This window comes from Caretta caretta, chromosome 13, assembly GCF_965140235.1.
Source record: "Caretta caretta isolate rCarCar2 chromosome 13, rCarCar1.hap1, whole genome shotgun sequence".
Lineage (NCBI taxonomy): Eukaryota > Metazoa > Chordata > Testudines > Cheloniidae > Caretta > Caretta caretta.
In genome coordinates, this window is record NC_134218.1 from 28,617,770 (window position 1) to 28,637,111 (window position 19,342).

The 19,342-nt window shown below is 53.4% G+C and overlaps 1 protein-coding gene across 1 annotated transcript; it reads left to right on the forward strand.

Moving 5' to 3' along the window:
* The first annotated feature begins 7,513 nt into the window (after positions 1-7,513).
* On the forward strand, positions 7,514-14,647 carry LOC125622235 (interleukin-17D-like). Its single transcript, XM_048820085.2, has 3 exons — positions 7,514-7,738; positions 12,355-12,602; positions 13,317-14,647. The coding sequence occupies exons 1-3, from the start codon at positions 7,727-7,729 to the stop codon at positions 13,537-13,539; spliced, it is 483 nt and encodes a 160-aa protein (XP_048676042.1). The 5' UTR covers positions 7,514-7,726; the 3' UTR covers positions 13,540-14,647.
* The last annotated feature ends 4,695 nt before the right edge of the window (positions 14,648-19,342 follow it).

Here is a 19,342-nt window from a genome sequence, read left to right on the forward strand (position 1 = left end):
AACCAGGGGGACATGTACCTCAACCAGGGGGGTATGCAGAGGTGTTCCAGGGGGTACATCAACTCATCTACATATTTGCCTAGTTTAACAGGCTACATAAAAAGCACTAGTGAAATCAGTACTAACTAAAATTCATACAATGACTTGTTTATACTGTTCTATGACCTATACACTGACATGTAAGTACAGTACAATATTTATATTCCAATTGATTTATTCTATAATTACACGGTAAAAATGAAAAAGTCAGCAATTTTTCAGTAACAATGTGCTGGGACACTTCTGTATTTTTATGTCTTATTTTGTAAGCAATTCGTTTTTACGTGAGGTGAAACTTGCGGGTACGCAAGACAAATCAGACTTCTGAAAGGAGTACAATAGTCTGGAAAGGTTGAGAACCACTGTCGGCCGGAGCTTGCAGATCTGGGCAGTTCTGAATCTGTCCACTAGAGGGCAGAGCAGTGCTTTTTATACACAAGGTACACACACCTGCACCTCTACCTATCTCTAAGTTCCTTCCCAAGTCTCAACACACACACATCTCCAGCCTGGCCACAAGGCACGATAGGAACAGGTCCATTGGGTGACCTGCTCACAGGTATCATTTAAGGGCATAGCTTAAGCCCCATTGTTTGAAAATCAAGTATCAGAGGGGTAGCTGTGTTAGTCTGTATAAAACCCACTTCTTCAGATTCATTGTTTGAAAATGTTGTCTCTGAGAGCCAGGTTTCCCAGAGAGCACTCGGAACTAGATTTCCAGGTGATCAACACTAAACCAGGGTGGACAAACTTTGACAGACCCACATTCATCTGAAAGCTTCTTGAATTTGGGTTGATTTTTCTGGAATTTCAATTAGGATATTTTCTTAAAAGTTCTGACAACATCAAAATGTCCCAGTTTGACATTTTCAGCACAAAATGTTTCCACGTTTTTGTTTTGAAATGACTTCTCATTTTGTCTTGTTAACCATGTTGTTTATATCTAATTATATATTGTGATATAATGCAACATTTTTTAAAAGACAAAATGACGATGAAACAAAATTTTTAGATTTTGTCAAAATGAAACATTTTAAGTGATCCAAAGCAATTTCCCCTCCCTTTCCCCCTCCCTTCGCTCCCGAATTTCCCTTCACAGAGAATTTCGAAATTTTTGGTTTTCTGATTTGGAACGAAGCCATAGTTCAAAATCTCCAAACCCTTTGTGAAATGGAATCTCCACCATCCACAATGCCTCTCAGCATTGTCTACTAGAGTCTGATTTTCAAAAGCTCTCAGTATCCAACATGCACCAGATGGGCTGAGGTCTTTTGAAAATTCTGTCTCTAAATGTCCCTTCCCTGGATGCTTTGTGTATAAGAACCGCTGGCCTTCACCTGAAATCACTAGGAACTGGTGTGTTGACACGGAGCTCTGGTTAGGTGAAGGGTTCCCAGCAGAGTCCAGACTCACCTCCGTCCCATTTGTAACAGCTGAGAACAGGTAGTAATTGTATACAGAGTGTCCTGTGTACTAATGAGGCGGGGAAGAGTAGGGCTGAGTACAAGGGTAACTGCTTGGTGACAAGCTCATGTTGACTTCTTGACCCCCTTCCAATGTAAATACTTATGGAAGAATACGATACTTTGGAGAAATCTGTGAGCAGCAGGTGTCCCAGATACATGCAGTGTCCAAGCCAATGCTGTTATCCAAACAGGATCAGCCCTAGGCGTTTTGCTGCCCCGCTCGCCTGCCCTTAGAATCAGCCCTGTACCCAGTTTCCTTGGCACTCAGGTGTGGGGGACCGCAAAGGCGAGGGACTCACCTGCCAAGATGCAAGATTCCTTGGGCAAAGCAGCTGCCACCTGACAGGAAAATGGGCCTGGAGACACAGGGATTGATCCTCAGCTTGTATGTAAGAGCTATGCAGGATCTGACGGCGGGGCAAAGGTGACTCTAGACTCTCCTTGATGGTGGTGCTGGCCACGTGCCAGGGTAGCCGGGGTGCAGATCACAGCAGCCCCCGTGACAACAACCCCACGAGCTACTCTGCCCACCAGGAATCTCCAGAGCACAGCAGCACGGCAGCCATGCCCCGCCCCTTGGCCACGCCCAGACCAAAGTGATAGAAGAAAACCTGCTGATTTGCCCTCATGTTCGTAGATTTGTATCAGACTAAGCCACAGACCCTCCAGTGTATTTAGGCTTCTAACTTCCATTGATTTCAATAGGAGTTAGGAATATAAATGCATTGGAGGATCTGGGCCTAAGAGCTTTCCTACAACTTACTGGCATCAGCACCCATGTGCGCAGGCAAGAGTCAAACCACCTGGTGTGGAACGCTGGGCACCTCCAGCTGGAAACATAACGAGATCGCTGGAACGGATGTCCAGACTGCAAAGGAGAAAGTCAAGACACGACATGGATGGAAGGTTTCCAAGACAGAGCACACGAGGGTCTGATCCAATTCCCATTAACGTCCACACAATGACTCCCACAGACTCCAGTAGAACTGGACCAGACTCCAAGGGCATCTAGAAGATGGCGGGAAGGAGCCAGAGCAGAGCGAGCAGTTAAGGATCAGGGAAGCAGAGGTGGGAATCAAAGCAGGGATGAGGAAGTGCAAAGGGATTGCCGAAGTTTACTGGCTGCCTCTATCCCACCAGCCTGTCCAAGGGAAACCACAGAGTCAGCCAATGAGAGGAGGCTGGAGGGAGAAGAGACAGAGTGGGAGGAGAGGGCTGGCTGGCTGGTGTCCGTGCTAGACGCCACGCACAGAAGGAGACAGGGCTGCCACCAGGGCACACCAGGAATTTGAAGGGAGGGAGGAGATGGTGCAGGGAGAATTGTGCTTCAAGTGCTGTCCCATCAACCCATCACCCCCATGGAAAGGAGCACCCAGCATTTGAGGGGCGAAGCAGTAGATACTTAGAGACGCTTGACACATTTCAACAGCACCACTTTTCCCTCTGAAAAATGGAATTTCAACAAGAAATTGTTGTGGGAAAATGTCATTTTGGGGTAGTTTTTTGATGGGATAGCTCAAAAGGTGATGAGAGAAAAATATGCAGTTTAGTTGCAGTTGTTGAAAATGGAAAAAAAATGAAACTGGGGGATTTTTGCCCCCCCCCCCCTTTTTCCCCTTTTGGATACTGAGTGCAACAAAACGAACGATGTCATTCCTTCGGTCTGTGGCATTCATTTGCAAAAGAGGAAAAAAGGGGGAGAAAGGAAAAAATATCACAGATTTTGAAATAAAAAACCGTTGTTTTTTGAAAAGTGTCTCACAGTGAAAATTCTGAATTGAATCAACATGAAAATTTCATTTGGAAAAATTTTCCCATGAAAGAGCGACAGATCTCACCTGGATATTTTTAGTATGAAAATATTCATGGGGAAAAGCCAGGGGCTTCACAGACGAGCTGGTCATTATTTCCTTTGGAAGTGTGGAGGAAATGAGTGTGAGGATCTGTGCTTGTTTTAGCCAGACTGGAGTGGGAGGTGGGGAGGATGCCAGGCAGAAATGGCCCCTGGAAGGGTGCTTCACTCACCATTTCTGCATTTTCTGTCCGGTTTTGTGCTTGAAAACTGCACTAGGCATAAAGTTCCCTGAAACCAAAACCAAGTTTGGGAAACAAGACATCTTGGTTCCTTGCTCCAGCATCCCAAGGACACTGCTGCCCTTGACGTCCGATCACCGTCGCACACTAAACATTTTGTTTTCTCCTTTCCGCCATGATCCTAAGTAGCTGGTATACGGGCAGTTTTGCTAAGCACCAAGTCCAGTACATTACAGCCCTTTCATACACAAGGGGCTGTTGGTTTGTAATCCCAAGCTCTGGAGGCCTTACAGACTGGGTTTGTTAGACTTCATCCCGACGTAGGGAGGTGTCGCAACGCAGCACACTCAGGAGAGACATCTTGGAAATAAGGCATACATTTTAACGGTGAGAATAATTAAGCACCAGAACAAGGATTGTGGTGGATTTCCTGCACTGGCAATTATTAAATCAAGACTGGATGTTTTTCTAAAAGCTCTGCTCTCAGAATTATCGTGGGGCTGTTCTCTAGCCTGTGTTATGCAGGAGGTCAGACTTGATGGTCACAACGGTCCCTTCTGGCTTTGGGATCTAGGAATGGGCAGAGCCGACTGTGGATACATTTCAGGGTCTGCCACACAAATGCACCAATCATCTCAAAAACTCATCGCAGCCCAGTGACTCAGACTCGGGACTGGATTTTGCTCTCCCCAGTCCATTCACAGCACTTGACCCAAAGGTGTGCTAACTATGGACGGCACTGCTGCTCCGCGGGAAGGAAGCATGGAGGGAATACAAGTTCGTCTGAGACAGCTGCTCCAGTGCCCTGTAAAATGCAACTGAAACAAAATGACAAGGATTGACACCCCTTCTGCACAGGTGTTAAGTGTCTCCACAAGGTGTGAGGCAAAGAAGAATCTGGGCCAGTGACTCCCAAGGAATCATCACACTGGCCCAGTCTTACCAAGGAATAATCACACTGACACTTTGCTTTGACAGGTGCTCAAAGGAAGCATCTCTCTCATGACAGGTTTGGAGCTCTTTTCCTTCTGCATTGCCTTTCGTTTCTAATCTGCATCGGGCTGAGTCCCTGGGCTTTCCCAGGAGGAGAACTCATCTGCTTGACTGATTTTCATTTCATGGATCCCGAACAAACCATTTCTGACCCAGCCTGGGGCGTGTGCTGAGAGGGCACATTCACACTATGGGAAAACCTCCAGACGGAAAAGTCTGAGCAGGGCTGGCTGAGTGGACCGCTTGTTTTTGGAGGCAGAAGAACGCCGAGTGGGGTAAAGCGTTAATAGTATTACTTATCTGAGTTACAGAAGCACCTAGGGCAGTGGTTCTCAACCTATTTACCACTGTGGGCCGCATATGCAGCTCTCTGGGTGTTATGTGGGCCGCATCCACACAATATATATACCACCAGTATGGCCCTGAGGATGTCACATGAACCGCAGCTGTGTGCTGATTGGGCCGCAAGCAGCCCATGGGCTGAGAACCACTGACCTAGAGCCGCCAGTGAGATCAGGGCCCCATAATGTGAAACAGACCCTGCCCCAAAGATCTTATGGTCTCTATAGACAAAGACTAGGCACAAGGAAGCTTTATTCTCCTCACAATGCAGCAAGGCCAGTGACTTGCCCACGGTCACACAGGATGTTTTGATTAGAACTGGGACTTGAATGAAGATCTCCCGATTCCTAGCCGAAAGCCTGAATGACAAAACTATGTTTCCTCCCTCTTCAGTCCTTCCTTCGAGGCTATGGATTCCCGAGCTATAGCAGTGGTGGCCAAGCACGGCTTTCTGTGTGTATCTCGCAGCTGGGCTTGCCTTCATTATGCCCAGGCGTGTATAGATCGCAGGGCCCAGCCTGACCTGACGGGAGCGGCTAAGCAGGAGCATTGCAGGCTGGAATCTGCCCTTTCCGCAGTCCACGCCTCGGTGCCGAAGACCAGTGAAGTTACAATCTGCTCCATGTAATGCAAACAAGCAAGCTGCAGCCCTCAGGTTCTGGGCAAGGTGCCCCTGACCTATCTTGCCCCTGACCTATCTGCATTTTACAAAGGAAGGCCTTGACTACACACCAGAGTGATGCATGTCTCGTTATACAGGTCCAGCACCACGAGTGAGTTGCAGGATAAGTATACAAAAAGAAAAGGAGTACTTGTGGCACCTTAGAGATAAGTCCACATTGCAAAACACACCCCACAGCAGTGAGTCTCAGAGCCAGGGTCCACTGACTCAGGCTCACGCTACGGGGCTAAAAATAGCTGTGTAGACCCTCCCGCTCGGGCTGGAGCCCAGGCTCTGAGACCTGGCAAGGGTGGGTAAGGGATGGAAATGAGGGAAAACCAAATGAAAAATAAGGGACGACACTTAGCTTTAAGGGAAACACTTCCCTGTGCATAGCATGTATTTTTCTCTTAAGTGCACATTTCTACTGCTCTCAAGTGTACAGCGCAATTATCATCAGCTTCAATGTAATGTTTCAAAGGGCCAAGGGATGTCCCTTGAAATACGGGACAGGTGGCCACCCTAGGGCCTCAGAGCTGGCACGCCAGGCCAAGCAGGAATATCTACACTGCTATTTTAGTGTGAGCCCCACGAGTAGGGTTGCCAACTTTCTAATCACACAAAACGGAACACCCTTGCCCTGCCCCTGTCCCAAGGCCTGCCCTTGCCCCACCCCTTCTCTGGCTGGGGGTGCGGGCTCTGGGGTGGGGCCAGAAATGAGGAGTTCAGGGTGCAGGAGGGGGGCTCTGGGCTAGGGCAGGAGGTTGGGGTGCAGGCTCTGGGGTAGGGCCAGGGATGAGGGGTCTGGGGTGTAGGAGGGGGTTCCTGGCAGGGGCTGAGGGGTTCAGAGTGTGGGAGGGGGCTCCAAGCTGAGGCAGGGGGTTGGGGTTGTGGAGGTGTGCAGGGTGCAGGCTCCAGGAGGGAGTTTGGGTACAGGAGGGGGCTCAGGACTGGGGCAGGGGATTGCGGTGTGGGAGGGGTTGTGGGGAGCGGGATCCGGGTGGCGCTTACCTCGGTGGGCTCCGGAAGCCGTGACATGTCCCTCAGCTCCTATGTATAGGGAAAGCCAGGCACCGCCCCTGAAGCGCCCATTGGCCAATGGGAGCTGTGGAGCCGACGCTTGGGGTGGGGGCAGCGCATGGAGGTAGGGTAGGGAGCCTGCCAGCCCTGCTGAGGGCAGCCAACCAGACTTTTAACGGCCCAGTCAGCAGGGCTGACCGGAGCTGCCAGGGTCCTTTTTTGACCGGGCTTTCTGGTCAAAAACTGGACACCTAGCAACCCTACCCATGAGCCTGAGTCAGCTGACCCAGGCTCTGAGAGGTGCTGCTGTGGATTTTATTTGCAAAGTAGACATACCCTCAGTTCTCCTAGGTACATCCCGAATGGGATGGGGAACTGCTAAGGCGGCCACTTGTCTGGTTTTATACCTGACATTCCCCTTTTTGGCTGGTTTGTTCCCAGACCAGTAATGGGACAAAATCAGCTGTGGTTTTGTCCGGTATCCGACAGGGGGCGCCCTTTGGAAGAGTGCACCGCTCCGACCCTACCAGCATGACCTCACACTGCATGCGTGTGAGATCATGCTGTCGGGGGCTGAGTCACACGGGCGGAGGCAGGCCCACGCTGTTCCCAGAAGGGCTGGAATGTCTGAGATGCCAGGAACTCATGACTGGCCACCTTAGGAGTAACTATACCAGTGTAAGGCACCTTCGTACCAGTATAACCGCACCCCCCTGGGGGCTGTAGTGGTAGAATTGCTTTGGTAAAAAATAAATAAACAAACAAATAAAACATGCCTCTAACCTACATGGTTGTACCAGGACAACAGCTGCTTAGACCAGGTCTCACCCTTTGCCCCATGGCATCCGCACACATTCCCCGGCAGTGAGTCACTGAGGAATGGCTGGTTCCAGGTTGCAATGCCACGTATCTGGGAAGAGGGAGGCGTGTCTGATGCTTCCCTGTGCAGTGAGAACCTGTTTGAGGGCAGGGTTCCTGAGGGGAAGGACGCAGAGAGATTTTCTTCCCAGCTTCGTCGCCTTCTGAACCTCCCATTCCAGGCCAGCCCGGTGGCGTCACCTTCAAACAGGCCTGGTGCTCCTGGTCTATTGTTTACCAGCCTCTTTTCTCTCAGAGGGACAGAAGAAACCTTCCCCACTCCTGTGTGAAATCGACTAAGGTGGAAACAACCATGCATCTAAAGGTGAGTAGCTTCAGAGATCTTTGCAAATTATACTGCCATTCCCACGCCCCTAAAATTCAGCTCCAAAGGGGATGGGGTAAGTGTTTATGAATAAGAGTGTCTCCCCTTCCCACATTTCCACCTTTTCTCCCTCCCCTCTGCTGAGGCTGTGTGTGGTCCCCTTCCCCCAGTCCAGAATCCCCTGTTCCTCCCCTCCCCGCAATATCGGGGCTCTGTCTTTGCCCCCATTCCCCCCTTTCCTCTCACCCCCCCCCTTTCCTCTTCCACCCATTCCAGGGTCCCCAGTTCTCTCCCCTATGTCAGGGGCTCTGTGTGTGTCCCCCTATCTCTCATATTCTCCTCCGCTCAGTCCTGGGCCCTCCATTCTCTCCCCCATGCCAGAGGCTCTATTAATCATCCAACCTTAAAAGTGTGCACTGGAGAGTGAAGCTGCCCCTAGGGAAGATCGGAAAGAGGGAAACTCCCTTGACTTTGCAGGCCAGAGCTTTCTCTTTGGGGAATCACTATCGGCAGAGGTCAGGGCCCATGGAGTGAGCATCTGTGTCAGGTAGCAGGTGTAAGCAGGGGAAGGCCCATCAGGCAGTTACTAAAAGCCAGGGTCTGACCCCCTCAGTTAAGAGGAGCAGCACTTAGCCCCGGAGCAGCCCACTGACTGTCCTGAGATAGGGTGCTACTCAGTGTACGGGAGGGGATCAGAGGCTGGCACTAGGTGGAGACTTATGCCTTTTTATGGTGTTTAGTGCCAACTGTCCCTGCAAAGGGGATAGTTACGTTCTGACCTAAGACAGCCTTAGCCTTTCCCCTGGGATTTTTCATTCTTCTGCACTTTTTATCCTCAACTATGGTATCATTTGGCCATTGCTGTAGTGCCCTGATCCACCCGCCCAAGAAATGAATGGCAACGAGCGATTCTGCTGCATTTCACCCCAAAGGTGAGGCGGCAAAGGGAGCCCTGTACAGATTTGTGATCTTTTGTGCCTTTTGTGATCTGTCAGCATGGAAGATCTCACATTCATTCCGGATATTATCTTTGTGTGCTGAACATCTGTCACGTGTCAATTTCATCCCAGTTCTGTGACCAGTCCCTGTCCCCCCCGGGCTAAGGGAGAGCAGATTGCTGGGTTCCCGGGGTGGCTGGGTTGCGAACGATTGCTCTGTTAATTCTAATGCTAGCAGAGCTCAAACACGACAGGAATGAGAAGTGGAGATGTGTGGTTTTGTTTGCAGCTTTTACACCAGCACACACCACTCTCTGTTGCTCACCTGCCTACCTCTGAGTGCGAATAGGCAGTTCACAGGATCGGTATGTATGTGAAAGAGCGCACAGGGTGTGAAACAGAGCACAGAGTAAATGGCGTGGGTGTGAATTAGAACACTGGGTGAAATGTGTGGAGGAGAGTGTACATAGAACAACACAGCAAAAGCAAACAATCATTCTTTAAAGTTGGGGTTTTCAGAGGGGCCGTAGGTGACTCGGTCACCCAACTTCCACTGACGTTCAACAGGATTTGGGTGCCTGACTCCCTTAGGCTGCTTTGAAACTTCAGCCTAAACCGTTGGCTCCTAGGAACTATGTCTCCAGAGGGATCCCCTCACACACAGCTGCTGGATCCTGGCTGCCTCAGCTGCAAAATAAGATCATTAGCGATCAGCTGGTGAAACAATGCAGCCTAGTGACTTAGGAAATCACCCCCTCCCCCCCCGCAAAGGAGCAATCACTGCATGGAGCTGGGGCTTGCTGGTTGCTTGTGTAGTTATGGATGGGGGCTTATGAAAAAACAGTTAAAGTAGCTACCAAACACCAGGGCTGTCTCTCTGGGTTGATGGAGCTGTGCCCCGGTGGCAGCTTTGTTTCCTGTGTCCTGCAGTTCGAAATGCGTAGAATAAGCTAACTGCTCTGCTGGAGCCAGCTGCCCTTTGCGGGGAGTCTTCAGGATGCTGTGCTCTGATCTGAAAGGCGGAACTGCCAGCAGTGCATCCCTTCCCCCAGCGTGGCCCAGGGCTTGGTGCAGGCGTGGTGATGGTTACAAGCCAAAATCCTGGCCTAAGCTGCGAGCCCACCACTCCCTAGGCCCCAGAGTGAGGCAGCCAGGTATAGTAATGCCCAACGCTTCGCCGATCAGACAGATGACTCAGCAAATGCTGCACAAACCTGATTCATAAATGAAGCGGGTGATCCAGCCCATTACGCAGCCTTCTTGAGCAATGAAATGAGGCCCAAGTGGGCAAAGCCCAGGGGAATTCACCAGCAGGCGTGTGCAGCCCAGCTGATGAAGTGTGCAAGATCAGAACTAAAGCAGTTCAGTGAATTCAGCCAACGTGACCCTCTGGGCTCAGGGAGTGGGGTGGGAAACCTCCCCTGCTAACGGAAGCAGACTGCACAGGGCTGGGCTGCTGCCCAGTTGGCTAAGCAGGCAGGCAGATCCAAGGAAGACCTAGCGCGCTTCTTTCTCAGTGAAGTGGGCACAGAAAGCACTGACGGGCCCAGCTCAGCTCTGCAGCCATGGATCTCACTGCAAAGGCCAGCTGAGAAAACAGCCACGTCTTTCTGCGGCAGGGACACGTGCCAGCTTCAGAATCTGACGACTTGCCCTCAAGGACCAGCTCAGCCAGAGAAGGCTGGGAATTACCGACAGGGCTCTTGTCCTCTCCACAAGCATGTGACTCCTGCTACTGTCAATGGGCAGCTTGTCCAGAAGAGAACAGAGCCCTGTGGAGATCCTGCACCGAGAGGAAGGAAGATGGCATGCACTCCTCCCTCAGCTTCCTGAGCAGTGCAGGGACTGTGGCTAATACCCTCTTCATAATACCTTGCTCTGCAGAGCCCTGGCACCCGGAGCTCTCAAAGGAGGGCAGGATCAACAGCCCCCGGAGACACGTGGCATGGAAGGGACTTGCCCAAGGTTCCCCAGCAGGCCACTGGCAAAGCCAGGACTAGAACCCACATCTCCTGAGACCTAGTCCCCTCGCTACTGGACCACCCGGCTTCTTATTGGAGGGGCAACTTGCAACTAGCCCAGGTAGGGGAGGATGCACGGACCCTCCCTCCCTTTAATCCCCCTACTGCAGCCCTTGAACCACTACAAGTTACATTCTCAATATCCCTTGGGCACTAGCAAAACCGAGCGTTCATTTGCCTCCTACCCCCCCCCCCACACCTGTAAACCCTGAAGTGCCCAATCCTGCTCCAATAGACGTCAATGCAAAACTCACATTGGCTTAAACAGAGGGCAGGACCGGACCCAGAGGGCAGGGTTAGAGAAATTGATGCAACTGCCCAGCCAGCTGCAACCTGTTCCCACTCCAGGAAATACACTTTGGACATGCAAATTCCATTCAGAGCCAGAGCAGCCCAAGGCACTGCAATAAGGAAATGCCCTGCAGCAACTCCCCCCTGAGTGCTATCTGATCTGCTCTCTGGGCCTGTATTAAAGGAGGAAACCCCCTTCTGTGCTCAGGCAAAGGGGCCTCTCTGGAGACTCAGCACGTCCCCCACCCTGCCTTAAAGATTCACTGCAGCTACTCTGAAACAAAAGGCTGAGACACTCATTTAGCTAAGGAAAATCCCGCTCCCGAGCACAGCTCATCTGCCCCCCTTTATTGCTACTTGTGCCATTTGCACTGGAAAGGGCACATTGATCCAGGTGGTGGGGTCGCACAAGCTCTCGTACGGCTGATAGTCACCACACACAGTGCCTGGCCCACGTGGGGATCTTTGCCTAACCGCACCCCTGACACTTGTTTAAGGTTTACGTAAAATGGGTTCATCCCCCCTCCCCCCGGCTCCCCCAATTACTTTTTATTTTGGTCAGCACCTTGACGTGGTCAGGTCCCTGGGGGACCAGAAGCACCCGCCCCCCCTTCCCGCGAGGGTTCTCTCCCAGCCGACACTGCCCGGGCCTGTAACTTGCCAAGTCGGGTCAGATCGGCCAGAGCCGTGAGGAGCTTCCGGAGACAAACCTACCACCAGGCGAAACCTGCCTGGTTTCATTAGGCAAATGAAATGCCATGAGGCCCATTGGAAAGGTCAGGGAAACTGAAAAAAATCATGGCAGCCAGCCAGCCACCACGAGTTAGCTACCGTGTGTAAAGCCACCCCCACGTCTGCCATGGGGACCGAGCCCAGAGCAGGAGTACCCGGCCAGCTGTCAGCGTGGCCCAAGGTTGGGAGCAGGCGCCTCTAGGTTCTGCACGGGGCCCGGGCTATTAAATGTGTTTAACAATGATCTGAGGAGGACTACAGGCCACATTTGCAGATGGCAGCGTGGGGGCAAAGAACACCCACTTCTCTCTCTGCCCGGTCAGAAGAGCATGCCCCATCTTAGCAGAGACCTGGCCAAGGCAACCCACTCCTTCCTGCCCCTCCAGGCCTCTTCACTGCAGCTCAGTAGGGGTAACACTTTCAAAAGTGCCTAAGTGGCTTAGGAGCAATAGCCCCCATTACTTAGGTACTGAACTCACTCAGCACTATGGCCGAGCTCCTCCAAGACTCCTAAACAGCGAGGAATGGAAAGCTCCTTCAAAGGTGGTACAATAGACACCTCCTATCTGCTCAGCCCCCCAGATCCCTGGGAGCTTCTCCAAGCGAAGTCACTTTCCCCGTGTTTGTTCCACAGGTGGAAGTGGCTGCCCAAATTCTGCTGGGCTTTGCCTTTTGTCAGATGTTCGGTACCCACATTCCCTGCCGGGAGCCCTCCGATGCAGAGCTGGAATCCATGCTCAGCCGCTTTCTTGCTCCTGGAGTCAGCTTATTGGCTCAAATGGAGGATGTTTTACCTGACCAGGACCTGAAGTCGTGCCCTGTGAATGTCAGCCAGACCTCGTCCCGCCTCCAGGACAGGAGCGCCTCCCCATGGTCATACAGGTAAGCCGCAGACAGAGTGAAGGGCATCTCAGCAAAGGTCACCTTTGGGTTCAGGCACTGCCACTGGGATCCAGAGCTTGAAACCCCTCCCCCTCTCCCCCCCCCACAATCCCCCCCATCTCTCTCAGGTGTGGAGCTGCATTTCCTGAGTCAAACTACATCCTCCTCATCCCCGGGAGATAGCGGATGGCTGGTTCTGCAGGGTTAATTATTACTCTCCTGGGCACTTCTAGAACGTGTCCCTCTTTTGACACATGCCAGGGGCACTCTCCACTCCACAGTCAGCCACCCCGCAGAGAAGGAAACAAACCAACACCTCTGAGCCCGGCCAGCAGCCACGTCCCCCTCGCTGGAGGCTCCACCCAGCAGCAGCTGGCTCAGGCTCACAGGGGCATTTTCTTATCTCAGATAGTTCTGAAAATGGCAGCGGGGATAGAACTGCCATGCACCGCAGGCACTAAGCTAGTTATGGCTGGTTAGTGACACTGTGGCATTTTGCCCCACTCTGTGCCTCAGTTTCCCCTCCTGTGAGCTCAATGTAACGCTGCCCAGCCGCCACCAATCAGCTCCTGAATGTTGGTGCAACACCTCATAGGTGCGGGAGGAGTAGCGTTATTAACCCTTTCCGAACAGCTCAGCGAACCCCTAGCTGGAGTGCATTGGCCAGCACTCAATTTTATTAGGTGACCTCATTAATCCTCTTTCTTCCAACAGGGTCAACGAAGACCCCCGCCGGTACCCCCGGAGGGTGCTGGAAGCCTACTGCTTGTGTGAGGGCTGCCTGGTAGACAGGCAGGAGGACAGGTCTGTGCAGAGTGAGCCCTTTTACCAGGAGGTGCCCGTTCTGCAGAAATCCGGCCAGTGTGAGGCAGGCCAGTACGTTTACCAGCCCAGCCGCCTGCAAGTCGCTCAGTTTTGCATTTGCACGTTCCCTTGAGACAGGCAAAATGCTTTCACCTGTGGCCACCACCCTGCAGCCTGCCTCAGTGCCCCTGCCAACACAACACTGCCGCTGTCATTCGGCCGGGGAGCGGAATGAATGCCGGAGCCTCGTGAACCAGTGCTGGCAAGGGTACTGGCCCTGGACAAAGACAACAGCCATCTCATGGAGACCCACGTAACGGCCAGCACACTCACCATGCCCGCCGCTACTGTCATTCACCAGTGGCACAGTCTACAGAGGACTTTCCAATGGCCAGTCCCATTGCTAACCTGGTTTCCTCCTTGGGGGGGATCTAGGCCACAGCCAGGTGGGACTGGCTGTTTTTCAGCTTTGCCAAGTGCTGCTAAGGCAGAGAGGACCTGCAGCCCATGGAGTTCCCCAGGGCAGCTTGCAGCTAACCCCATTTATAATACAGGCTGAGAGAGGTCCAGCCCACAAGGTGACAGGCCCACGTCAGAATGCTCCATCTTGATCCAGGGAGCGGATTCTCGCTCAAGAAGGGGCTTCACGTGCTGTGACCTGTCGTCTCTGTAAGCTGCACCTCCACGTTAAACAGAAGAGAACTGCAGTCTGCTTTCTTGGAAGGGCACAGCCCTCGAGCTCTGGGCAGGCTGCCCATGTGGTCCTTGGCTAGGCAATGGTTGAGTGCCCCGTTCATGGTCACACACAGCTTCAGAGACCACAAAGAGCAACCTGCCCCTCATTCGCTTCTCCAGGGTCCTGCAGAGAGGGGAGTTGCTTTGCTGGGATGGACGCGACCAGCGGATTCCACTCAGGATGATCCTACGGGATGTGCTTGGTCTGCAGCGCTGTTGTCGCCAGAAATGTCTTTGCAGCCTGAGGAGCCAGAGCAGAAGTGGAGCCAGTGGGCTGAGGCGCGTTAGAAGGTTGGCAACTGCCCAGGCCTTGGGAATGCTCAGTTCCTAGTCAGGTGCAATCAGACTATGCAGTCCTGCTGCTCTGTCTTTGGAGGCCTCCAGAAGGCAGGAGGGGGAGGAGGCTTCCTCCCACAGCAGGGGTCCACTGAACTGGGCTGCGAGGCAACATTGCACAGGGAGACCGTATGGCTAATCCTCTCCACTAATAAATGTTTCTCCCCTTGCCACGGTGCCTAGCTGTTGGTGGACACAACAGCTTCCGACTGAGTTTGTACCAGGCTGGCTGTACCTATGCTGTGTGTCTGCACCCACCTGCTCAGTGTTTAGCTTATGCTTCCGCAGCTCACCCTTGCCCAAGGCTGAGGCTGGCAGCGGGTTGGAGTCTGGGTACAGGCTACACCACTCTTCCTTTGCCGTGTGCCTAGGGCCTGGCATGACTAGTGCCACTCACTCCCCGCTTCCTGTCCTGCAGGACATCCCAGAATGCACTGCCCCACATGCTGCCGGCACTGCTCTCGGTGCGTGTCTCCTGCTGCGGCACTCTGGGGTAGCTGCCCAGGCTCTTCCCACAATGCTCTGGGGCAAACGGATTCTGGCATCGGGCTGGGTGGGAACTCAGAAAAACAGCTTGGGACTGAAGTGGCTGCGTGTGCACAACTCAGCCATGCTTGTTGTCCCCAAGACGGACGAGAACTGGTTAAAAACTCTGGTATTTGTGGGGTGGACGGGGCCTTAACTGCTGGTAACAGGCAGGTTGTCCCAGCAGAGACTCAGTTGGTAATGTATTGGGAGAGGGGAGCCATTTAGGAGCAGTGCGGAGCCCTTCCTGGTTCCCCAGCCAAGCCCTCGTGGAGGTTCACAAACCACCTGGGCAAAGTTTCCTCATTTTTCATGTTCCCAGTGCCCCGGCACTTCCAGGCTCCCGCCCGGGCAGCACCAGCAGAAGAGGGGAATTACCAGGAGAATCCCAGCCTGGTTTTCAGGCTTGGGAGGGGGTTAGACCATCATCCAGGTGCATATCCACCTGGTATGTATCCAGTGATGCGGGGTCCAGCCATCACTAAGAACAGGCCGTATCCTATTGCAGACCCAAGAAAATGTGTGGGCTCTAATTGCACAGCAGCTACAAAGCTCGAGACACTGAATCCCCCAGTACGAAGCCTGACCTGCTTTTCATGAGCTCGCTTTGAACTCATCAGTCCTTATTGCCTCACCTCAGATGCAATTTAGTGCCATTGTCCTTTTCACCGGGAGGCTGTGGATGGGGATAACCTGGAGATGGGAGACTCTCCATCACCGGAATGTGATTCCTCTAGGTTTGGATGGAAAGAGCCATTCGCGGGAGGTAGTGGTATTGTACCAAACTACTGCAGCGCTTTCATGTGCCATGGGAAGGCATTTTGTGCATGCTGATCAGCGCTGTTGGGGGAGCTCACAGGCTCCTAAAGGCTGCCCTCTACAGAGAGAAGGCTGCTGTCATGCAATACACTCACCGCCTCCTCCTGGTTGCTCCGGGGATTAGCACTTTCCAGGTCTGATGCCCCCTTCTGCCACTGGTTGCATTCCCTGCTGCCTCCCTCTCACTCTCAGAGACTCCGGGTGCTCTCCCTTCATGGCTTGGCCCTCCAGCCAAGTCACTAGGTGTTTTCCCCCTTCCAGGGTATTGGTCTTTCCGTACAAACTGTCTTCAGCAATCTTCCCATTTACTGCCCAGATGGTGCCACGTCCCCGGTGATGAGTAGGGGAATCCAGGCCCTCCCTCTACTCCAGGTTCCAGTTCTGGGACCCTCTACTCTGCAGCCAAGGTCTGCACCATCTTCCTGAGCCTTTTCCTACACCCTCTGCCCTAGGATTCCTTCCTTCCCTCTCTGATATCCAGAGAGCAGCAACAGGTGCCTCACTGCAGCCCCCTTCTGCTACCAGCTTCCTGGCTTTATCCTGCCCCACCTGTTCTTTCTCAGCGGGGCACTGTCATCATTCAGGGGATTAAGTGGGCCACCCAATTCCCCTCAGCTGGGGCCCTGCTGGTGAATTGGCTCCTTCTCAGCTTCATTAACCCCGTCCAGGCTGGTGTGGGGTGCGCACCCCAGCGGAGTAGCACACTCGCTTCCCCAGGGATGATAAAGCAGCAGGCAGCCGGCATGGTAGCAGAGCAGTCCCTTGACAAATGCACGGCTTGGTTCACAGACACAGCCACCTCTTTGTACCAAGAGCTTCATCTCCAAATTGAAAAGACAGTGAGATTCCCCCGCCCTTTATAACATGAAGTATGCTGTGACAGGTCTGTGCAGAGTGAGGACCCCAGAAGCCCTTTCCTAAGGGGGCATGCACATTGGTTCAATCCCCGCGGAGCATTCTGCTTTCTGTCCTGTGTAGCTTGGATGAGGGGAACCAGCTTGGCAGCTTCCACACACCTTCCTTCCACCCGTTTCACTGCTGCTCCTCACACCCTGCCGCGGTGCCAGCAGCTACGTAGCCATCGGTTAGTGGGAGCCTCCCACCTCGGCTCCATTTTGTTGTGCCAACCGGGCAACTATGGGGTTTGAATTATGAGCCTCTAAGCCTCAGGGTGTTTTGTGCTGATGCCCAGAAGAAACCCTTCCACCAGCTTCACCAGGGTGAGAATCTCAGGCTGTGGTGCTGACCCCGCCCTAGGTGCAGCCCAGTTCCCTCTGGCAGCGCGAGTTCCCTGTGCCCGCTGAGTATTGGGGCACAGAAGTGAGGGAAGTGCAAATGCACAGGGCTAACATTGAAGAATCCAGCCCTAAGTGCCTTTCCCCAGGCCAGAGCCAGCATTAGAACCCAGAACTTCCTGCGGGGCTTGTCCCAGGGCACTAGGCCACATCTCCCTCCAAGGGGTGACCTCTCCCAGTGTTATACGACACAACGCAGGATTGCAAAGGCATGCTGGGCCGTGACTCACTGGGGTTCTGTTGTGAGTCAACGCAGCTGAGAGGCCAGCGTCCTGAGTTACTGCACATCACAACGGAGCAGGTGTGTGGGTGAGTGAATCCAGACAATTCAGCTCACTCCACGGGTGCTGTTAGGTCACAGTCATTCCTCCCCTTGGGGTCAGGTGCAGGCCAGTTCCCTATGGATATTCTCCAGTGCTTTCTCTCTTTGGAGAGCATTCCACAGCCTGACGGATCTCACCACAGCTAATAAAGCCATTCAGCCCTAATTGTTGTTTCCCTTTATGGCGAATGATCATTTGCCACAGGTAAAAATCTCTTCTGTTCCCTGAGCCAATCCCCAGGGGAGGGCGGAGAGCAGCTCCGGGCCCTGGCCTAAATAAACACTATTAACCATCTCACACGGATCCAGTTACCAGCAGGAAGCCCACGAGCAGAGGAGAGTTTCCTGCTGCCCAGGTCGCCCCATGTGGCAGGACGTATTTGATAAAGAGTCACATTATCACCTGTCAGGGTGGTTTGTTCTAGGGCAGCAGGAGGCAGTTCCAAAGGGATCCCCTCGTCCCTGTAGCTCGCAGTCCCATCCAGGACAGCCACTTTCTGGGTAAGCCCCCCATCGCCCCAGCTCCAAGACTGGCCAGTGGGTTGCAGTGGTAGCACTGGTTTATGGGTCTATTGATCTGGGAAGCCCGGTCTCCAGGCCACATTTACCACCCTCCTGAAATGGAACGGCATCTGACCGGACTCGGCTCCGGGAGTGCTCCAGGGGCCACTCGCACAGCCTGCTCAGAGAGCTCCCAGCTAGCCAGGCAGAATCTGCAAGCAGCAGCCACAAACTGGGGCCAGAGAGCAGAGCGGAGAGGCCCCCAGTGAGCACCTCCTGCCCACAACTCTCCAGGGTGCAAACGTGGGGGCTGGTAGCAAGAGCTTCCTGGCTGCTCCCAGCTCTCAGTATATGGATGAGAACCCAGGCAGGGCTCTAGAAAACCAAGAAAAACACCTTGCATTGCTCACAGAAGCACATGGGAAGCCAGGCTCCAGAGCACAGGTGCCAGAACCCACCTAAGCAAAGGAGCAGCTGTACTGTGGCCTGACTGGAGTTCCCAGGTGGGAGCTGTTAGGGCTACCCTATCTCCTGCAGGCTCAGGGGGTGACAGACCTGCCCCAGGGCCCTGGTCTGCTCTGATCACAAGGCCCCCAGGTGGCAGCTATCGCCCTCCATGGATTGAGTTGTTTGTATTCATTCCCATCACACACCCGCCTCCTGCCCTGTGAAGGACTGAGAGAGGCAGTCAATTAGCCCTGCTCCCAGCTGCGGTGGTGTCAGAGATCATTAACTGAGGTCAGGCCCCGGCACGACAGGGCCAGGCTCAGATGGAATCACTGTATAAATTACAATATTGAGCAGCCAATGGTGTGACGCTCCCTGGGTGGCTGCTGGGCAGGGTTGGCTTTGAAGGCTGAGCTGGGGAGCTGGCAAACCCTGAAAGCCAAGCCCCAGCTGTCTCAACAGCTGGGAGCTCCTTCTCTGGTGGACTCAGCGCTGGTGAAAGATGTGATTGATCCACAGAGCAGGTAGCTAAGGCAGGGGCAGGTGGGCTCACACACCTCACTCTCAGTCCAGCCTGGAAAAGACCAGCTCCCGCTAGCTTAGGCCTACTTGACAGGTGCCTTAGTGAGCCCTTGGTCAGTGAGACAGGCAGGTACCAGGGGTACTGAAAGAAGTGGGATGCTCTTGGTCAGACCCCGCTGGAGTCTCCAAGAGCAGGCAGCGCTCCCAGGTCACCCCCTGACGTGCAAGCCTCGTGGATCCAGGACTAGCAGCAGGAGGCTCCCTGCCATACCCTCCAGCTCTTTCCCCCAGAGTCGCACCTACCTTGCTCATCTACAATCCCAGGCTCAGCCAGGCTGGGAGACGGCAGACACCACCCTGTTCTCATCAGGGGGAAGTCTGCGTGGTACTGCCTGCAGAGCCAAACTACTGCCCAGCACCCCAGAAATGGCAGG

Coding starts and splice junctions, on each gene's coding strand:
- LOC125622235 (XM_048820085.2), top strand. Junction 12,603..13,316: donor GCCTCCCCATGGTCATACAG/GTAAGCCGCAGA, acceptor TTCTTCCAACAG/GGTCAACGAAGACCCCCGCC.